The 20,490-nt window shown below is 37.3% G+C and overlaps 1 protein-coding gene across 1 annotated transcript in view; it reads right to left on the bottom strand.

The window, feature by feature from the left end:
- Positions 1 to 20,490, bottom strand: part of NUBPL (NUBP iron-sulfur cluster assembly factor, mitochondrial) — an 86,711-nt gene that overhangs the window by 47,739 nt on the left and 18,482 nt on the right. Inside the window, exons 4-6 of the mRNA XM_062622975.1 lie at positions 20,190 to 20,280; positions 8,279 to 8,318; positions 8,095 to 8,185 (exon numbers count right to left, since the gene is read on the bottom strand). Coding sequence (XP_062478959.1) covers positions 8,095 to 8,185; positions 8,279 to 8,318; positions 20,190 to 20,280 — 222 coding nt within the window. The remainder of the gene's footprint in view (positions 1 to 8,094; positions 8,186 to 8,278; positions 8,319 to 20,189; positions 20,281 to 20,490) is intronic.

The following is a 20,490-nucleotide window of genomic DNA, read 5'->3' as shown; positions in this document are numbered from 1 at the left end:
GGAAGTTCTTTCCTGTGAGGGTGGTGAGGCACTGGAATGGTTGCTTCACAGTGGAAGTTGTGAATGTTCCATCGCTGGTGGTGTTCAAGGCCAGGTTGGACAGAGCCTTGGGTGAGATGGTTTAGTGTGAGGTGTCCCTGCCCATGGCAGGGGGTTGGAACTAGATGATCTTAAGGTCCTTTCCAACCCTAACTATTCTATGATTCTATGTCTTTTGCTGCCATCTTTGAATTTTCTTTTGTCCAACGTAGACTGTAAAATACTCAAGGCTAACACTAATAGCAGGGTTTAAAAAAAAAAAAAAAAAAAATCAACCTACGTCTCTCCATGCATTACAGAGGAGGGCCAGATATCTCAGACTGTTTCACAAAGGTCTGCATCCTAGGCAGCAAACTGTTAAAGCTAAAGCAAAAATGGCTGTGAGTCTCCAGCACAATCTTCTTAGTGGCACTGCTACTCAATTCTAAGATGCCTGAGAGCACATTAATGCATACAAGACTAGAATCTCCATATTTTAAACCTCTTCTAGATCAAGGTATTTCACTCAAAACAAGAGGATAAATGTATTTATTGTTTTTTATTTCATAGTTCATTCCAGAGATAGGGTTATTTGGCTTTGACTTTTATGTCTAAAAAACAGCATCTAAACAGCTAAACAGGGATCTAAACAGCATCTTTAAAGTCTAAAGAGACGCGCCAAATAACTGGAAATGCTACTGAGAAAAGGATGCTCTCAGTCATTATGCTGAAACTTGCTCATCTGATTGCAAGGCACAATTGTATATTCATTTGAGCAAGAGAGATGAGCTAGCATGACTGTCCAGCTGAATGATTAGGGCACTCAGAGAGACACCTGTATTTCAGCGTAGGTTTTGACTGAATGCTCTAACCAGTGATCTCTGAAAGGCAGAACCATTTTCTTCTCTTTGAGCTGTAGGCTTTAATGGAGTTATACACCAACATTCAAATAGGCAGCGGAATGGCAATTTTAGAATTAATCCCACATTCACAGAATAACTTAGGTTTGAAGGGACCCGAAGAGGTTGTCTGTCCATCTTGCTGCTTTGAGAGCAGGCTACTCAAAGTCTTGCCCAGCTGAATTCTGAGTATCTTCCAAAAGAGAGATTCTAGAATCTCTGCGCAACCTGTTCTGATGTGCGACTGTTTTCACTGTAATGAAACAACCAACCAACTGCACATTCAAGAAGCATCTACCTTCATCTTCTCTGTACCTACCCATCAGGTAGTCAAAGACAGCAGTTCTTATCTCCCTTTAACATTCTACCAAAATACATTATGCTTAATAGGAAAAAAAAATACAAAAATTTTTTTCATAAAGGTTAAAAAGTTATCAGAGAAAGATGTTTATATTTACTTGGAAGTTGGAAATACTAGTCTTTGTATTTTTGTTCATCAAGTGGTAACTCACTACAGGGCTAGACACTGAATAAACACAGAATGAAATTGCCAGAGTCCCAAAAATGTAAGGCAAAAGAGAGTATGAGGGCACAAACAGAAGCTGAAGGACAACCACACTAATCAATCAGGCAGATGGCTCAGCAGGTAGTACCTAACTACCTTACTGACAATGTTCTTGTCATGTATTGCTTCCAAATCAAATGCTCATCGTTCCTTCTAACTTGTAATGTTTTCCCCTAGTTTCTCCATTGTTCTGTTTGTAAGAAATCTATTTATACACAGAGGCAAACAAGACAGTACAAAAACTGTGAAAAATTATATGCTGAAGAATTTGTGAGATTTAACACAGCATGTTATAAACACACATGATAAATGAGGTTGGACTGATGTCTACAGAAACTATATAGAGAACATTCTGCTGCATAGAACATGCACAGTAAACAGTCAATGGTGGCATGGTAGCTATTCTACCAGGTATAAACACATTTGCTCTCAGTACCTTATGTATTTTTCTTGTCTCCCCAAGTGCAGCATTATTATACACCTAAAATAAACCACATTTAAAGAAAAATTGTCCCTAAATCCACATATGCCACCTCTCCAATTAAAATGCTGGAAAGGAGAACACCGATAACCACATAAACACTCTTCAAACAGTAGCAACTACACAAAATAATTTACTAACTAATGTATGTCAAACAAAAATAATAATGAACAGCTATAACCTCCTCAATAGAGATGGGCCACTTCAGGGAATGATCAAAAATCTACAACAATATAGCTTCCATAGTCTTTCTCCTCTAAGAATTAAATACTACTACTGTTTCCACGTTAATCTAATCCCAAACCTTTAAACATTAATTTTTATTGTTCAATTCACTCCACTGTTGCTTTTATGGCAACTTTTTAACAGAGGCTCTTGAAATATCCCAGACCTCACAAGCTGCAGTCTGTTCAGTATTTCAAATAAAATTTATCTGTCTGCATCTTTCCTGTTCCCAATAACATATGAAACTCTACAACTACTTACATATAATAACTAAACATCAGAGAATTACATTACAAAAAAGGTTTGAGGCATACATACACATTCACCCATACACAATCTACTATATAAATACTACCACCATTACCTCTGGCAAGTGCTAGTTTCAAAACAATTGTTCTCTTGGTAGAGGACAGCTTCAGAAGCAAAGTAGCATACAGAATCTCCATCTCTAGCTACACTTTCAAAATTACATACAAGTGTAACAATCACATAAATTGAGTTAAAAGTCTTTTTAAAGGACAAGACTGGATCTTCAGACTACAGTCTTACTCAGCTTTGGATTGAGCTAAGAAAATAACATTCATCATTCTGCTGAATTTACGGTTTGCAACATGAATCTACAGGAGATAAAGTCTGTCCACGCTTCAAAGTGCCTCATTTCCTTCTGCACATGTGCAACTGCTCTGCATTGAAAGGTTTATGTAATTTACTTTCTAACTTCCCTGTATTCTTTCCTTTCTAATTATACCCCTCCAAGTGAAACTTTGTTTCAATTTTCTTTCAATATATTTAAAAAGTGGTGCTACAAGCAGCAGCAAGAAAGAGATGGAGGAACTGCCATTAGAGAATAAGAAGAGTATTTTAGGGACTCACTAGAATTGAGCCACTCCAGGAAAAGCTTCGTCATCTTTCTGGAAAAATGTGTTCATCCTTGTCAGGTACATCTAAGGAACCTTTAGAGGTCACAATACACTTAATAGCACTGAGGCTCTACTTTATAGCCATACTATACCAGGGATGCTACCAATGCACAAAATGTTCTTGATGCTCTAGAGAAGCATGATAAGGAAGAAATACAAGAGTCTTTCCATGTAAGATCTGACTAGCCTAGAAAAACATAGGTTGAAATGTCACAGTCGGTGTAAGAAATCCTGTTAAGGACTTTAATCAACCAGAGATCCCTGCCTTGAAAAGAGCAGATTTTTGGGCTAGTTCCAAGAAGACTGTTTGCACTTAACAGAACTGCTGACACCTAGAATCCATGCACAGGTAATGCTTGCTTCTAATAATGATACAACTTTATCTACTGATGTGACAAAGATACATGGAGAATACTACAGCTGAAATATGCACTTGTATTTTGCCTGGGTTTTTTTTTAATAGAAAAGCTGACTTGTCCACTGCATACTGATTTTTTCCTTCTCTGCTGGTATTTCAACTTAACACACACACAGAAGACAGCATTCAAGATCAGAAACCAACACTTACTATCCTTTGTATTAAAAGTTTTACTGATTACTGCCTAAACAAGAAACCCCCTCCATCTGCATTATAAAGTGCCTCATCCCCTACCTCAACCTTTTGGCAAAACAACTGCCACAGTATACTCCAGGATGGAAAGCAGCCAGTCACACTGCTCCTGGATCAGTTCAGGTTTGTGGCTGCACTCTTCTAATTGCTCCTTTACCACTGAACTGTCAAGATGTCCTCAGACAGAAATGAGAATGGTGCTAGAAAACTTACCATACAGGCTGTATGGAACAGTAGCAATGACCATTTAAAATCCTTGTTGCAAAAGCAGTTTAAACCAGCAAATTATTTTGCTTGCCTTTTTTTTTTTATAAATTATTTTCATATTTCTAAGGTTCTTCACTACTTGCTTGATACTTCTCTCAACAGAGCTTTTCAGATAAATTGCTGTTCAAGTACAGGTTTCAGGTAACTCTCAAAAAAGCTGTATCTTTGCTATGCTTAGCCTAAAGGCTTGTCAGAAGTCACTCCCACAACAAATACATCAAGATGAAGCATTTTGAGGCAGCTTGTTTACTCGGAACCGAGTACCATAGCAGTGAGTCAAGACACACACAGGGTAAAGGAACAAGTGCTAAATGGGACTATACAAGAGTAGGAAGATTCTGAAGTGTTTGTTAAGTGAAAACTGAATAGAAAAAGCCTAGTGCAACAGATGACACTGGAGAACTATCAAAACTTCCTTACCTGGGCTTTAACAATATCTTCAAAGAAATGAACTACCTTTTAAAAAACTCAAGTAAACAAAAAATATACTCTCTACTATCCCATCTACATGCAAGCAATATTCAAAGGAAGTGTTAGCAGAGGTAAAAAAATTTTTACATTAAGATAAATGTGGCAAATGGGAAGAGTTAAAACCCAGATAAGAGAAAAAGATGACCCTGAAGTGTAAACAGGCCTACACAACATCTAAGTATGTGAACAAAGAAGTCACTTCACAGGCACAACAAAATTTTGGATAATTTCAAGGCTTGTAAAAGAGATATATGTAACTGAGTTATGAATATGTTTGTATAGAATCAAATGTTCCACTACTGCTTTTAATTTACTTTCACTACAGGTGAAAAATCATTCCCTTATATATTCTTGTTCTTCCAATATCTATCATTATCCCCTTCCTTCTTTTCTATAGAGTAAAACTTTCAATAAAAGTAGGACACATTATAGAATTAATACACTATGTATTTGCATCTATATACTGATTTGATAAACATACACCAATATATATGTAAAACAGTATACTGAACTGCTAACTCTATCTTGTATTATAAGTTACATTTCCTTTTTTAAGGAAAAGGTCATGTTCCAGAAAACTGTCTGTCGGGGTTTGGGTAGCTGCTGTACTTGTTGCTGGGGCTGGCGTAGCTGCTGTGCTTGGAGCTGGAGTAGCTGCGCTGTCTGTTGCAATCAATGTTTGAGTAGCTACTGTACTTGTCGCTGAGGCTGGCGCAGCTGCTGTGCTTGGAGCTGGAGTAGCTGCGCTGTCTGTTGCTTTGCCCTCAGATCCGCCGACATTCTTTTCCTTTTGAAGGTGCTGGATAGTGTTGAACAAGGCCCTGTAAGCATAGGCCAAGCCCCAGCATGTTGTCATGATTTATCCATCTCTGGTATGGCCAGAATGACCACACACCTCATTTAAGTGTTTTACTGGTTTTTCTGGATTTTGCACTTGTTCGGTGGTGAAATTCCAAAGTACTGGAGGGGCCCACTGACCTAGATACTTGCCCATACTATCCCACACACCCTGCCACTCATGGCTGTCCAGCCTCAGGGAAAATCTCTTGGTCCTCCTACATCGTCGTCTAACCCTAGACAAGGCCCAAACCCAACCTGGAATTAAAAGGTGGTGTTTTATCTAAAAAGTAATGTAACCTGGCCATATGCAAGTAGAAGTGAAAAGAGACAAGTATGAGGCTGGACTCTGTACTGAGCTGAAAAGACATTCATCCACCAAAGAAGTAAAACCAGAGAAGGACAAATATAGACCTATCACAAATAGAGAGGTCACATGCAGTAGGTATTTAGGAAAGCACATAACATATATATTTAACAAAAGTATTTTCCAAAGTAAGAATTCCAGAAATTATAAATAAGTTGCAAGTGAAAGAGAAGCAAAAACTCATACAGGCACAGACTGATTAGAAGTAAACAATGAGCTAACAAGTCCTCATTAATGAATTTGGAAACTAGGCCCTTCAATGCTTTATTGGAGTATCTGAAGCATGATAAAACTCTGGAAAACAGATTTGTTCATACAGAAAAAAAAAAAAAAGCATACAAACAAGCATCACAGAGTGAATGCATAGTCTCGATGCAATTAAAACAAACTAAAACCCCTCTACTATCTAACACCATTGTAAATACTACCAGTGTTTTTCATGAAAAAGTCTGGGAACCTCTGTGTTTTCTATCTGTCTGACTTTATTATTTTGAGAACTCAGTAATTTCTCAGCTTGTCTGAATGCACACAAACTCCATACACTTATACTATATATCTAGATTAGGGAGCTAACATAGATGGTTTACAGGTAGCTATAGAGGTAAAGCAGCTATTTCTTAAGAACAGGCATTTATGAAGTTAAATACAAACAGAAGTATTCTTGCAAGCAACCTTATGCTCTCAAACAAAAGGTAATAATAGCCAAGACCAACCAGAGCAGAGAAAGAGAAAACAAGGAAATATTTCAAAGCCCCCAACAGATGACAAAATAATTTCTAACATAAAATGGAATTATAGTATCTTCAAAAACATTGCTGCATGCTGCAGTCCTCTCTTGTTTAGGTGTCCAAGGCTATTAGGCTATCGGTTCTTCAGTTAACTTCTTCTTAAGACTGATGAATAACTATGTCAGAAGGGAGATTAGCACATGGTAGTCTGGAAACCACCTGCACATTAAATAGGACCTGCTGGTTCTCCCTGTGATCTGTGAGCTTCTTTCTTCAAAAGATGAGATGGAAAAATCTTTTTCCAGCAGAGATTTAAAACTACCCTGGTCATCATTCAGAAGCAAAATACTTGTAGGGAGAAAAGAATTTAGCTGTAAAGCCCTCCTCTTTCAGAATTCAGGTTCCACTGTCAGGGAAATAACTGATGCCCCAAGCATTAATGGACTCTGTCTCATTCCTACAGCATGATCGGCCAGCATGTAACTTGCTTCATTGGTTGCTAGGGAGCAATGAGCTCATTACATGGCATCATCCACACCCTCCACAAGGATGCTGGCACATGCTTCCCATCTGGGGATACTAATGATTGAAGCAACAGCAGTGGAGGTGCCTGCCAGTCTTCAGTCTCCCAGGGTGGAGTATGCCAATACAGCAGGTGCTAACTTTAGCTGTACCTTCGAGGTTTTAGGCTCAAGTCCTTGTAAGCCTGGCCAAGGCAATGCAACACACACAGAGAATAAACACACTTCCACAGCTACTGGCATGGATACCCCTTATTTTTAAAATAAAGACAAATCTAGGCAAAGATATTCCTCCTGAAATTTTGGAAACAGGTGGCTTTTCTGACTAGGGCAATGAGCACACTATTCTAAAACCTGTGTTAGAGAATTCAGTAAAAATGGAAAAAGGTTGGGGAGTTAAAAAAAAAAAGTATCTTCTTTTTTGCTGTCATTAAGGGAGTACAAGATTTGGAGGCATTTACAGAAGACATACAGAAACCCAGTGATCTCCAAGCTGTATACATTAAATCCCTGGAATAGATGTTAAGCTGTGAACAATCTGGGTCACTTCAAAGTCTAAACATGCAACCCTAATGCGTTTTTTCAGTTGTTTGTCTCATTAGCACTTCACAGATCTATTCACAATAAAAAAGGGGGGGAAGGGGGGAAGAATCTGTCAAGAAATAAAAAAGCCACCCCGCTTCCATATGCCAGGAAATTTATTAACTAACAATCTATCTGCATTACACAGAGATGGTATCTAATGATTTTCATGTACCTGTCATATGCCAAACACCATCCAAGAATTCTTAGCGCTGGTGAATTAACAAGCACATAAGGGAATACAGCTGTAATGACGCATAGATACCTATACATTCAAATCCTCAGGCAACCTCAAAATGCCTTTTTTTTTTAACAATTGCATAAAGAAACATAAAAAGGAATAAGAAGGAAGGCAAATTGGGATGCTTCACTCATGAAATGCATGGAACAACAGTTCTGTTTGAAGGAGATAACGCAAATGCAAAAAATTTCAACTCTTCCTCTTACCTGAAGCTAAGATTAAATTCTTCAGAGTTTAAGATGACCGAGATACAAAAATGCTCACTGCTAATATATTAAATAATGCCATTGACACTCATGTATCAGTTAAATGCATCTTAAAATAAACAATTTGAAACACCAGTATGTACTCTAAGTCCTTACCTGTCTCAACAATTTTTCAACAGCTGACATTACCATGAGCCCCCTCCACACAACAGGGGCAGTCTCTTCTATCAAGAAGCCCATAGACATGCTGAAACAACAAAGCAAAAACTTAAGCTTTCCAGCACACCACCACCAAGTACATCTGTAAAGAAGCTTGATTTAAATTAAAACATATGCTCACCATGCGATTCCATAGTTCTTAAGGGGCCTCATTAGATTTTCTAAAACAGAAGCAAACAAAGTTTTTTGGGGGTGGGAGTTGCTTTTGGGTTTTTGTTCTTTTTCTTTTTTTCTTTTAAGGCCAGTTTTTCCTCTCGGTTAAAAGCATTCATCTATTTTTCCCCCCTCATCCCTTCGATACATGCATACATTTATCTATTCTATCCAAGAACATGGCCCCACTTTTTCTCTGTTTTTACTGACACCACTCATCTTTTGCCAGAATAACAGTGCATTTGCCCATAATACTATATCACTTTGTGCTGTCACTGTCGAAAACAACCTCATTTATTTGTATGAAATCCCCATGCTGTGAGGCATAAATTCCCTATTAGGCAGCCTTCTACTTCTGCAACACTTCACTAAATGCTGAGTCATTTATATCAGAACAATATCAAAATCCTGTAACATGATGGGATTTTAACTTCTTTTTAAGATGTTATTCACTAATCTCATGAATCAGAGGATTTTCCCATTAACACACCAGTGTTTTAGGGAATTATTCTCCTGGTATTCAGTCTGCTTGGAACCCCAGAGTAGAGGTCCCAAATAAAGCCACCATAAAATACATGCTGTCAACAGCTCTGGGTAAGAAGTCCTGGATGTCTTCAGACTGGCACAAGTCTGCAGGACTTCCAAATTTTCTGTAGGAACAAAAGATGCATATTTAAGCATTACAGAGGTAATGGCCTTGTCGTGCTCCATATTCCTATGTCCTCCAGTGTCAAGAAAACAAAGGGGGGAGAAATATGGCCATTGTTCGGCTGGCAAAGGGGCAGGCAAGCAGAAAGTGAACAAACATGAGCGCATTCAATACAAAAACCTCTCAAAAGCCAAGAACTCAGGATGAAGTCTCTGCCATCCAAATCCATACCTTACCTCAAAATGGCACATGGGCACACACACAAAAGAACAAGAGGAATTTTACTCGATCCAGTTGGTTTATTTAGAAGCATGCACAGACAAGAACCAGCATAAAACTGAAAGACTACTTTAAGCAATAAAAAATATATTACAATACATATTTTGACAGAAGCCTTTGATGGACCCAAAGTAAAATATATATGGATAGTAAAATAAAAACAATGTGAATATAATGCAGGCCACTCAAATCTGAACTACAAATTCAAGCAAAATAACACCAAAGAGCACGCAAATTAAAGAGCTAAACTCTACAGATAAAAGCTTTCAAGCAATCAAGTAAGCAGACATTCAAGCCGTGCAATTTTGTAGAAATATGGATGAAAATAAATGGAATGTTTTGGTTTACAAATCAAAAAGAGTAAAATAGGAAGCTAAACAAATCACTTGTATGACTGCTGCACTCAGGAATGAAAATGGAACTGCCATTGGAAAAAGAGATGGGCTTGGACTGTTGTACTGCACCAGTGTTAACACAACTTTTCTCTACTTGCTCAGCTCCCCAGTGTTTAGTCATGGCTTATTCTGGTGTCACTATACTGTCTAACCTCATTTCTAGGAATGTGTCTTACTTCTCCCCCCTGCAGTAAGATACCTTTGTTATGAAGAGCCTGATGACATTTGAACTTCAGCCTAGAGCCATCTCTAGCACTGCTTTGCTGTCCTTGCAAAGAGTGTATATACTGCCATAAGTTACAATACTAAGATTTGAGAAAAATGACTACATATTTACCTACGAGAAGGTTTTGAAAACAGGGATAAAAAAGGTCCTGCAACAACATACGTAACTGCAGGTTCAAGGACTGCTGCATTCTTGCAGTGAAATAGGAAAGATTTTAAGAAATAACAAAACAAACGGGAGGCCAATCCTTGACCACTCAGCACATGAGGACCAGGAACCAGAGGGTAAGAAGTATGGAAAAGATGTACTCATTCTAAGAAAGTTCACCGAAATGCTAACTTCTCAGTTCAGTCCAAGTTCTCTACAGTACATTAGTCAAATATCTAGAGGCTAACATCTCAACAGCCACTGCCTGCATGAATGGTTTCCTGTGTAGAGAGCTTAGGCAGACATACTAATCTCACAGAACAGACACACCTTCAGAAATCACCCTCTCCTTCACCTCAATGGGTAAAACAAAAAAGTTGCTGTGAACACACAAATAGTGACCTACAGAATAACCAAGGGGGTCCCTGCTGTTGAAACATGTGCGCTGTTTATTTCTCAACGGCAGAGTTTAATTTAATGAAATTAATGAAAACTGGATCTTACTGTCTTTGGTTAATAAAAAGGACTATGAACTGCTCTGAGCAGTTTAATCAAATTTATACAATGCACAAGAACAATTCCCGACCTGCTGTATATTATGGCTATAATATTCTGCATAGTTTCAAAGCAATACAAAATTCTGCAGAGCATCCCACTGTTTGCCTACTGCTAAAAAGCATTCTTAAGACTATCTCAAATTTAAAGTGCTTCAGTGAGCTCTGGTAATCACCCTTGTCTCATCAAAAGCAACAGGCATTCCTCCTTCGGCCTGGGTCTCGTGAAGATTTTCTAAAACGTAACGTATAAAGATTTAGCTTAATGATATCTCAGCAACATCTCTAATTCCCATTGTTTCCAGAGTAAATACTTCCTCCTCTGTTATCAGATGCCTGCCATAAACCTCCAAAAATACAAAATATAACAAAACACATTTCTTAAAATCACGTCATATAGCAGTACTATGCCACCTACGCCAAGAGATCAATATTCTTGTTTACAACTTTTCAGTAAGCTTGGTGGCCCTAAATAAAAGGGTGCCATGATTCCTCTAAACATACAAAATCAGATCAATAAAATCGATAGAGCACCAATGAAATATGCCTTTTCTGGTAGAATACAAGTAGGGCACTAGAGAAGGCAGGCATGCGCAAATTTATGACAGCATTACAGCAGACTGCCAATTAAAAGAGTACTAGGACTGGTCTGAAGGCTGGACTGTTACATGAGGAAGAATGATGTTGAAGTCATTAGGATGGATATGCATTTTGATTTTCTTTGGGGGGATTTGCTTTTTTGCGGTGGGGTTTTTGTGGGTTTTTTGTGGGTTTTTTGTTGGTTTTTTTTTGTAGATGGGGTTTAACTTTTTTTTACTAGAAAGAAAATAAAGCCTTACCGACTAAGCTGACAAGGTAACTGAGTTACTCCATTCTTTTTCTCTTGAAAGCTCAACACAGCCATTCAATGGTGGTCATAGGTTAGTGCAGCACAGAAAATATGTACAGAGCTATATTTATATGGTTTTGGCCTTGATAAGAGTTCAATTTCCTCACAGTAGCTTGCATGGTGCTGTGCTTTGGGTTTATGATAATAACATATCATCATTGAGATATTTTAGTTATTGCCGAGCAGTGCTTACACAGAGTGTTCCTCACACCACCCCACCAGCAGTAGGCTGAGGGTGCACAAGGAATTGGGAGGGGACACAACTGGGAGGGTCAACACAGTTGACCCCATCTGACATAAGGGGTATCCCATACCACATGGTGTCATGCTCAGCATATAAAGCTGAGGGAAGAAGAAGGAAGTGGGGGATGTTCAGAGTGATGACGTTTGTCTTCCCAAGTAACAGTCATGTGTGATGGAGCCCTGCTTTCCTGGAGATGGCTGACACCTGCCTGCCTGTGGGAAGTAGGAAATTAATTCCTTGTTCTGTTTTGCTTTGCTTGCATGCAGCTTTTGCTTTACTTATTAAATTCTCATTATCTCAACCCTCAAGTTTTTGCACTTTTATCTTTCCAGTCGTCTCCCCATCCTACTGTGGGGGAGTGAGCAAGTGGCTGCATAGTGCTCAGTTGCACACCAGGGTTTAAGCCACAAGGAGACATTTCAATTCTTGGCTTAGTTTTCAGAGAAGGTTTACTGACTGATACATCACAGCAAGCAAAGTCTTACATATAGTCTTAACTCATCAGGTAAGTAAAGATCATTACTGCAGAAAATCGCGATGTTGGTACTACACCTTCCTAGCAGGCATCATGCTATTTAATAAAAGCAAAAGATAACATTAAATATGACTAGAGTGGATCATGCAACACCCTAGCAAATCTATTTTGAGCTCACTGACTGAGTGAGCACTAATGCAGAGGAGTTGCTCAGAGTTTTCAAGTGTCTGAAAAAAACGGGTAGGTTGGGGATTTTTACCATTTCAATGGCAAAAAATACATGCAAACAGGAGATAAGAATGCTAGAAGCTCAGGTTTTTCTTCCCTGTTAAACATTTCCTATTGCACTCAGCTATTTTTGGAACTTACCACTATAACAGTATCAGAGACTTCTTAGAATGGTTACTGATTATCTTACTATTTGTCTTCAATAAATCTCAATAGTCACCCGTCTGTCCTAACCAGATTTTGGTCATTGAGCAGGAAAGTGGTGCTTTTAAGTTGTTCCACGATCAGACATCAATAGCTAAATCTATAAAAAAGTAGAACAATTGTGTGATTTTCCAGTTTAAAATATCCTACTGACCTTTGCATACAGATTTGCAAATGTTTCCAAACACACTACCAATGCAGAAGTGTTTGCCAGTGCAGACACCACTGTAAGCTCCAGGCTATGCTCTGAATGAGCCTCTTTTCTGGTCCTTAAGTTTTATGCAAGCCCTGTTTCTGTAACACCCGAAATGAATATTTTTCTCTAAAAACTGCTTTTGAGATGCAGAATTATTATCTCATGCAATGGATGAGGGAATCAAGACCTCGGCTGTGAAACTTGCTCTAAGTTATTCAAGAGTACTGTGGATTTAAAGACCTGTTCTCCCAAGGTCTGATGCTCCAACTGAGCCACAGCTCCACTTAGGGCATCTTCAATGTTGGAAAGCATATAATGCACAACTGATAAACATCTAGATCTAGACATTTAGGTGGATGTATTTTCCCTTGAAACTCCCAAATATACCTGAAAGAATTAAAATTTTAAAAAGCAGACTGAGGCACAAAAAGTTTGCAACAGAAAAAGCTGTAGAAAGTTACACTACACTACATGTTATTCGGAGATTTAGGTATTAGTCACAATATTTTAACATCTCACATTTAAGCATTAAAGTAGCAGCTTCAAAAACGTATTTCTGAATAGCTCATAAGTTTAAGTACTCCTTCATCTTTCATACTATGTTATTTAAATAAAACCCATACTGTAACTCCCCTGCATACATTTATCAAAATTTGAGCAAGTTGATATTTCTTCGTAATTTATACAAAAGTTAAAGGTTCTGCTGCTGTTTGCACAGTTCATCATTAGCTGAGGTTTTTCGTAACAAATTGCTATTTTGCACCTCCTCACATCTCAGTGGTATCTCACTACCTGAAACGCAGATAATGTATGGCATAACAGCCCCTAAGCCATTCACAGAGAGACATGGCAGAATAGTCTGTGGGTTCCAGTACGTTTAACAAGATTAGCTGGGGCAAACTCAATTAATGTGCCATACATACAGACAAGCTGAAACAGATTTTCAGCATGGTCACTTGTAGAATCTCAAAAATTTTTGTATCATCTGGTTTTTAATTGTGTACAATTTCATGCTGCAGTGATTACACTGAGTTAGGACTAGCAACTTACACAGCACCTTCTGCTAATCACAGTAAGCAGTAATTCTCCTATGGCTGTCGCTATGTAGAAGTATAAGGAACTTATGTGCTGTATATTTTGAAAGTCACCTCTTAAGATCAACGTTCTGTAATGGGAAGATCCAGGTTCCAGTTAAGGACATAAAGACTTCAGACTATATAGGGTTTCCATCTATGAGGGAGGGAAAAAAAGAAGGGAAGGAAGGAAGAAGGAAAGAAGTGGGGGAGGAAGAGAAGAAAGGAGGGAAGGAAGAAAGAGGGACAGGGACACAGGAAGAGTAACAAAAAGGTTGAGCCCTACTTGTATAAATACAGAAGTCTCCACCCATCCTGGATGCCTTAGGGAGCTGAGATTTATACAGGGCCAGCAGATTTGACACAGAGCATAGGGACAGCCATACCTCTGGAAGGAACAGCTAGATGCCAGATACCATGCTCCACTGTGTTTAAAGAAGTACTAGTGTCTAAAGCAAAGGCAAATGAATTCCACCCACAGTGGGGTAAAGGGAATAGAACTGCACTGGAAGGGAGGGGGACAAATAGCAACAGGACCCCAGAGTATCCCACAAGAAAACACAGAGGCAACACCCTATGTCAGAGGAGAAAGGATGCTGTCACCAAAAGGTTAGTCAGAGTCACAGATTTTAAATCTTTAAATCTTATGCCAGAATCCCAGAATATTCTATGGCACGTGACAGACTAATTGAGACTTCAAGCTTGATTTCACACTGTGTTATAAGTTTATTTGCAGGATCGCCCTAGAAATACTGTAATTTGTATTTTAAGCTTGAAGAGCTCCACACAAGGCAGGCTGTGATTTCCCATTACACCCCGCACTAACAGTGTTATCTAACCATGAAGACATCACAAATACTTAAACCAAAGCAAATGAGACTCAAAGAGCATTATTCAGTGCTCACAGTTCAACTTAAAGAAACAAATGCATAAAGAAACTCAGCTTTTCCCTAAAGATTTGCTTCTCATATTTAGTCAGCCTACCAATCCCATTATCCAAGGAGGTTTTCCACTTCTTTTCCTCCTAAGATACTGCAGAGGAAACAAAGCTCTGTAAAAGCTTTTTCATTAACAGAATTGTTTTGCAGATACAACTTCATCAGTCCTACCTAAAAGCAAAAGAACTAATTCCTTGCTTCAATACTCTACTTCAAAAGCAAGTCTGACACAAGTAAACAGCACAGTGATTTAGTCATATCTTTGTTACATTTTGAAGCACTGCTGATTTGTTAGGTTTAGAATACTAATACAGGACTAGTTTTAAGTATGTCTCCGTTAACTTTCATCACATCTTCCTTACAATTGCTAAAACAACCCACAGAGCCAAAAAAGATTATTTATAGTGGATCAAAAGCTTTAATAGATTAATTTGGGTGTGTTCTTTTAGTTCATTATACCCCTGAGGAACAAAACAGACTAATACAATATTCAGTTCAAGGCTTTTGTCCTGACATGCAAAACCTCTGGGAAGGCTCATGGTGTCTGAAGCACTGACTGGCTCCTGTGAGAGGGGGACTGCCCAGGTCAGCCACGTAATAGCATCACAGACAACAGTAAAGCAGAATAGGGAGAAGCAGGAACCTCAGGGGCAGGCATTTCCTACATATTACCTTCAGTTCAAGATCTAACTCCAAAAAACTTTCCAGCTAACAAGGGACTTACACTGCTTTCAAAGCACATCTGGAAACTGATAACACAGATGTAAACTACAGTAAACTTGTTGATCCTCCACTTAAAAAAGAAGTGTTTCTGGGTATATTAAATATTCTCTTTTGCACTTCCCATGAACTCCCTCATGCATCCTTCTGTGATTTTATTCCAATTTCACCCCTTGCAAAGTGGAGTTCTAGGTACTTTACAAAATTATGACCACCAAATAAAGCCAAGGAAAATGATGCTAACTTTTAAACTCCGTCACTTTCAGCTACCGGTCAATATAAGGAAAGGACTGAAATACATTTTTTTTCTATTTTTGATGTAGTCCACTTTATTTCTTTATTCTGAAAAGCCACTCCATCGTACTGTAGAGAAGGAGAACAAAAGAGGGAAAATACAGCAAGAAACTCGCTGAAAAAACAAAAACATGAAAGTGAAATTTCTACACAAAAATACTGTGAAAATTCAGAATTAGATACAGTTCTTGAATTTTACTTCTACCAGAAGAGAGGGATGGAAACGTCTACTCCTCTGAAATAAGCATAAAGGTAAATGTGTACAATATACAAACAAAAAAGAATAATTTCTCTCACATATGTATATACAACGAAATGTGTATCTATCATGTTACTGTAAGAAAAGCATTTTGCAATTTAATTCCAATTTGTATAAAAGTTGAACCAGGCAAAGTTTGTATCTCTTAAGTAAACTTCATGAGGTAATGAATAATTTGCCATCCATAATGCATATTAAAACATTCATAATTACTGCACTCCAGGATTAACACCACAAAGAGTAATGCACTTCCTCTTTCAAGTACTTGAAATATATTTTTTTCAGGTTACAGTGTTTCAGCAATTTATACTGCAATAGCATTTAGTAAAATTTGATTTGCCATTTATCCAAAAAAGACTGCTCTCAGTAAGAGACTTTAATTACTGCACTACATTTCTCATCTTATACTTTTCTGCCTTACTTTTTGGTAAGTATGAATTTATTCATAATGAAGAATAAAATTTTAATAAATTAACAGTCCCGAGGTTTTTTTTAATTTTTTTAAACAGCAGCTAACAACTGCATATAAATATAACATGCCTATAAATAATTCCTTGTAGAGTTCGGTATCCTCCATCTCCTTTCCCTCCCAATGTCAACAATTTTATCCACAAGTGGATTCAACAATAGCTGAATTAATCAAGCTTGAGGTTAATTGTTACAAGCTTGAGGGCAGTAATCGGGTCCAGAATAAAGTATTTAACACTTCAGTATTCTTCACATTTTGAACTACCTCATCACACATGAAAGAGCTTACAAAATATAAACCACAACTAATTATAACTTTCTGAATCATTATTTTGTCACATGCAAGACTCCAGTCACCCTGACTAACTGGGTTAAGGCCTCACCAAAAGTAAAACACAGGGTTTCAGTTCAGACTTCTTCCAAATAAAGCATATCATTAGACTAAACACAATCAAAAAATCACTCGTTCTCAAATCCAGAGGTAATGGCAAAAGAAATTATGACTTTTTTTGAAAGAATTAAATTTTGGTTTTCTTTAATCATGATAGAGTTCTGCTGGTAAAGCATGACAAAGACAACGCTCTTTGAGAATACAAGCTGTACTTTTAAAATTAAACCCATATGTTAGATCAAGAAACTTCTGCATGGCGACCTCAGTAACTACCCTACCTGTCTTGTATCTTCTCTGTTTAAGTAGTCCACTCAAAATTTTCTATTTATAACCCACAAACGGCTGCACTACAATCCCTTGGTATTTTCAGCAGACATTTTTAAGCAGTTTTCAACAGATGCTATTTTAAATTATTACTTTCTGTTACAAGATTCAGCAATCACAGTCTAAAGATTAGCAGACACGTAAATGTGTCCCAGTGAAAAAATGGACATGTCCGTTTCCAACTTTGGTATTTTATCAGGAATTTAGTTTCTATAGCCCCTGCAGTACTATCAGACTTAATGGGGCAGCCATAACTACTGCTAGCTTTCTCTCAGAAGTTACTATCTATTCCAAATTTGGAAGTCAGATGCCCACTACTGATCCTTCGAATATACTACTTTATGAAGAAATAGAAAAAGACACTGAGGACATCATAAAAAGGCAACAAAGGTTCGAAATATTAAGAGAGCACTCAACTGTCATAAAGAAAAAAAAGCACGCCAAAACCTTCATCATCATTTAAATTAAACAAATAAACATTATATTTATCTGGCAAAACAGCAATGTCTTCTCGGCAGTATAATAGCTTTTAATCTCTGGCAGCTAGTTTCAATGGCAGATTAAAAAAAAAATAAAAATAAATAAATTATGCAGTTCACTAAGCCAGAAAACAGCTTTTAAGAAAATTATTTGGGGTAAAAACAGAAGTAATGCTTTTGCTACTTGCATTAAAAGCGTTGCCCTGTGTCTACATTGTAGCTGATACTAATATTTATTCCATAGTTAGATAATCCTCCATTAGCTAATCAAATTCAGTTGTGAACTTATTAAACAGCATTTCCCTGACCATTTATAGTATTTTGAATGACACCCTATTAAATGTTAACAGACTTTCCAATGCACTACAGTTTGCAAAACTAAATTAATGGAGTGTTGTGTATTTATACACTCTCCCCTCACTAAGAACTCCTAATTAATTTTGAAAACTTAAATTATAGCATAACTATAATAATTTCTATTTAGAACTAATAATTGCTTCATGGATTTATTCTGTGTAGCACTGGACATCCCTAATCCCTTTTCAGCTGCTACGTGTGAGAAAAGAAGTCAAAGAGTGCAAGTGTGGTCAGAACCTGAAAGGGTTACTCTACAGTTTCATTTACAAATTCAGGCCTCACAATGAACACAGCAATAGTGTTTAAACACAATTTTTGATTGCTATGCTATTGGAAAAAAAAGTTTTTAATTGATTTATGTATACATTGTTAATGCACATCTTTAACACTGAACTGCCTGGCTTTGCTCAATCTCTGTACAAAACTATTTATTCAGCTTATGTTTTATTCTTGAAAATGTAGCAAGAAATCAGAAAATAAAACTAAACCTCATTATACCAACATATAAGGGTCATACATATTTTTGTATCTATACATGTATATATACGCACATATATATACATACATACACACACACACGCACACCCCCTATGATGGATCACTTCCTTGCAAGCTTATCCTATCTGTCACTCATTAAAAGGAACATTGGAAGTTCACAATTAAAGCTTCCCAGGCCCTCAAATTCCTACTTTCACAATGAAATCATGTCAGCTAGTTTGCCAGCACTGTCACTGTTGTTACTCTACAGCTTCAGCAACTCAAGAGTTAAAAGCACACAGAGAAGTGAACAGAATTCCTGAAATTCAAATTCACTGAATTACTACACGAGTTCCTCAGTAGACTAGTGTAATGTGTTCAGATGTGAAATACACATATTCATCTTCTGTCAGTTAAAAAATAAGGAATGTTCTTAAATCGTGGTAATATTTGCTTGCACATTCCACACAGACGTAGAGACAACACATCTTAGTGATCAAAATATTAGCGCTTAGAAGTCAACAGCACCAATTCAAATTCAGGGAAATCCTCCAATTTCTTTCCATTACATTGAACTGTGCATTTTTCACACTTGAAACATGTTAAGACAAAAGCTTATGGTGAATTCTCAGCTATATACCCAAAATATCTAGTAACTGAAATTTATGTTCAAACAAAATTGAGCTGCCCTAATACCCGACTGATTATACACTTCAGTTCTTGCATCCCTAGCAATTTAATTTGTATGATCATACAAAATAGACTGGGCAACTTGCTTATTTGTGGCTCATAACGTGGATTTAAATTTTGCATGGACTGACAAAAAGCACAGCAGAATGTGTAAGAAATTCAAATTTATCTAGTCAATATTTCAGACAGTGAGGAAAAAAATAAATGGAGAATCAAATTTTTACCTCATCTCCTTTGGAAAGTTAAAAATCAAAGTCACATTAAAAAAGGAGAGGTATGAAGAACACCACAACATAGTCCCTTCTGTGTTCATCTTGCATAATGCACTTCAAATGAAAAATTCATTGCAAAAAAATCTGTTACAGGAAAACACAGCCTGTATGACATACACCTTCAATAGAGTCCAAAGTACAAGAAAATACAAGAATACTTCAGTTTGTATCAGGGAAGTCAAACTCCACTGATGATACATGAGAGGATTTGTTCATTTATTTATTCACAACATAATTAGTCTTTGACTTCAAAACAGAAACCCAAAAAGTAAAGCCAAGTGTTCTCCTCTCTTAGAAATTAATTTAATAAAGCCCGTATTTGTAAGCCAGGTACTTAAATCTAGAAAGTATTCAATTTGACAGTTTCTCCAGTAATAATCCACAAAACTCTCAAAAGCCTGTGGCCCAACATAAAGAGAACATACAAAAACGAAAACGAAACACCCCCTCCCCCCCAAAAAAACAAGTACTGAATATTGCTCCTAGTTGTACAAGCTAGCTTTGAAAGCAACCTCATTACTAAAAATAAAATTAAAAAATACACTAAGTCTTTATGTTCTGTTTGCATTTCCTCTGTGCCACACCAATGAGTGAGCTATGCTCATCCATGTACAAAGAAGACAGCAAGAAAAAAAAATTACTTCCACTTACTTGGTGTTAATTCTGGGTTTCCTTTTAAGTTCATCATCTTTGGAATTGAAGGTCCATATATGTCTGCATCAAGCAAACCAACTTCTTTTGTCTGTGTAAGAAACAAATGAAAGTATTTGTCAAAACATGTCTTCTTTAATGAATTACTAGTTGAAAAAAATGTAAAAACTGCCCATATAAATAAAAATATTCTCTTGATTTTAGACGTATCACTGTTTCTCTCTGAAATGCAATTGAAGCATGAAATATAACAATGTCTCTAGAAGCTGAGACAGACATCTTCAGAAAATCAATTCACAAC

Source organism: Pezoporus occidentalis, unplaced genomic scaffold (genome assembly GCF_034315485.1).
Source record: "Pezoporus occidentalis ecotype Australia unplaced genomic scaffold, CSIRO_AGI_Poc_V1 ctg108, whole genome shotgun sequence".
Taxonomy (NCBI): Eukaryota; Metazoa; Chordata; class Aves; order Psittaciformes; family Psittacidae; genus Pezoporus; species Pezoporus occidentalis.
This window is presented reverse-complemented; position numbering and strand designations above follow the sequence as displayed.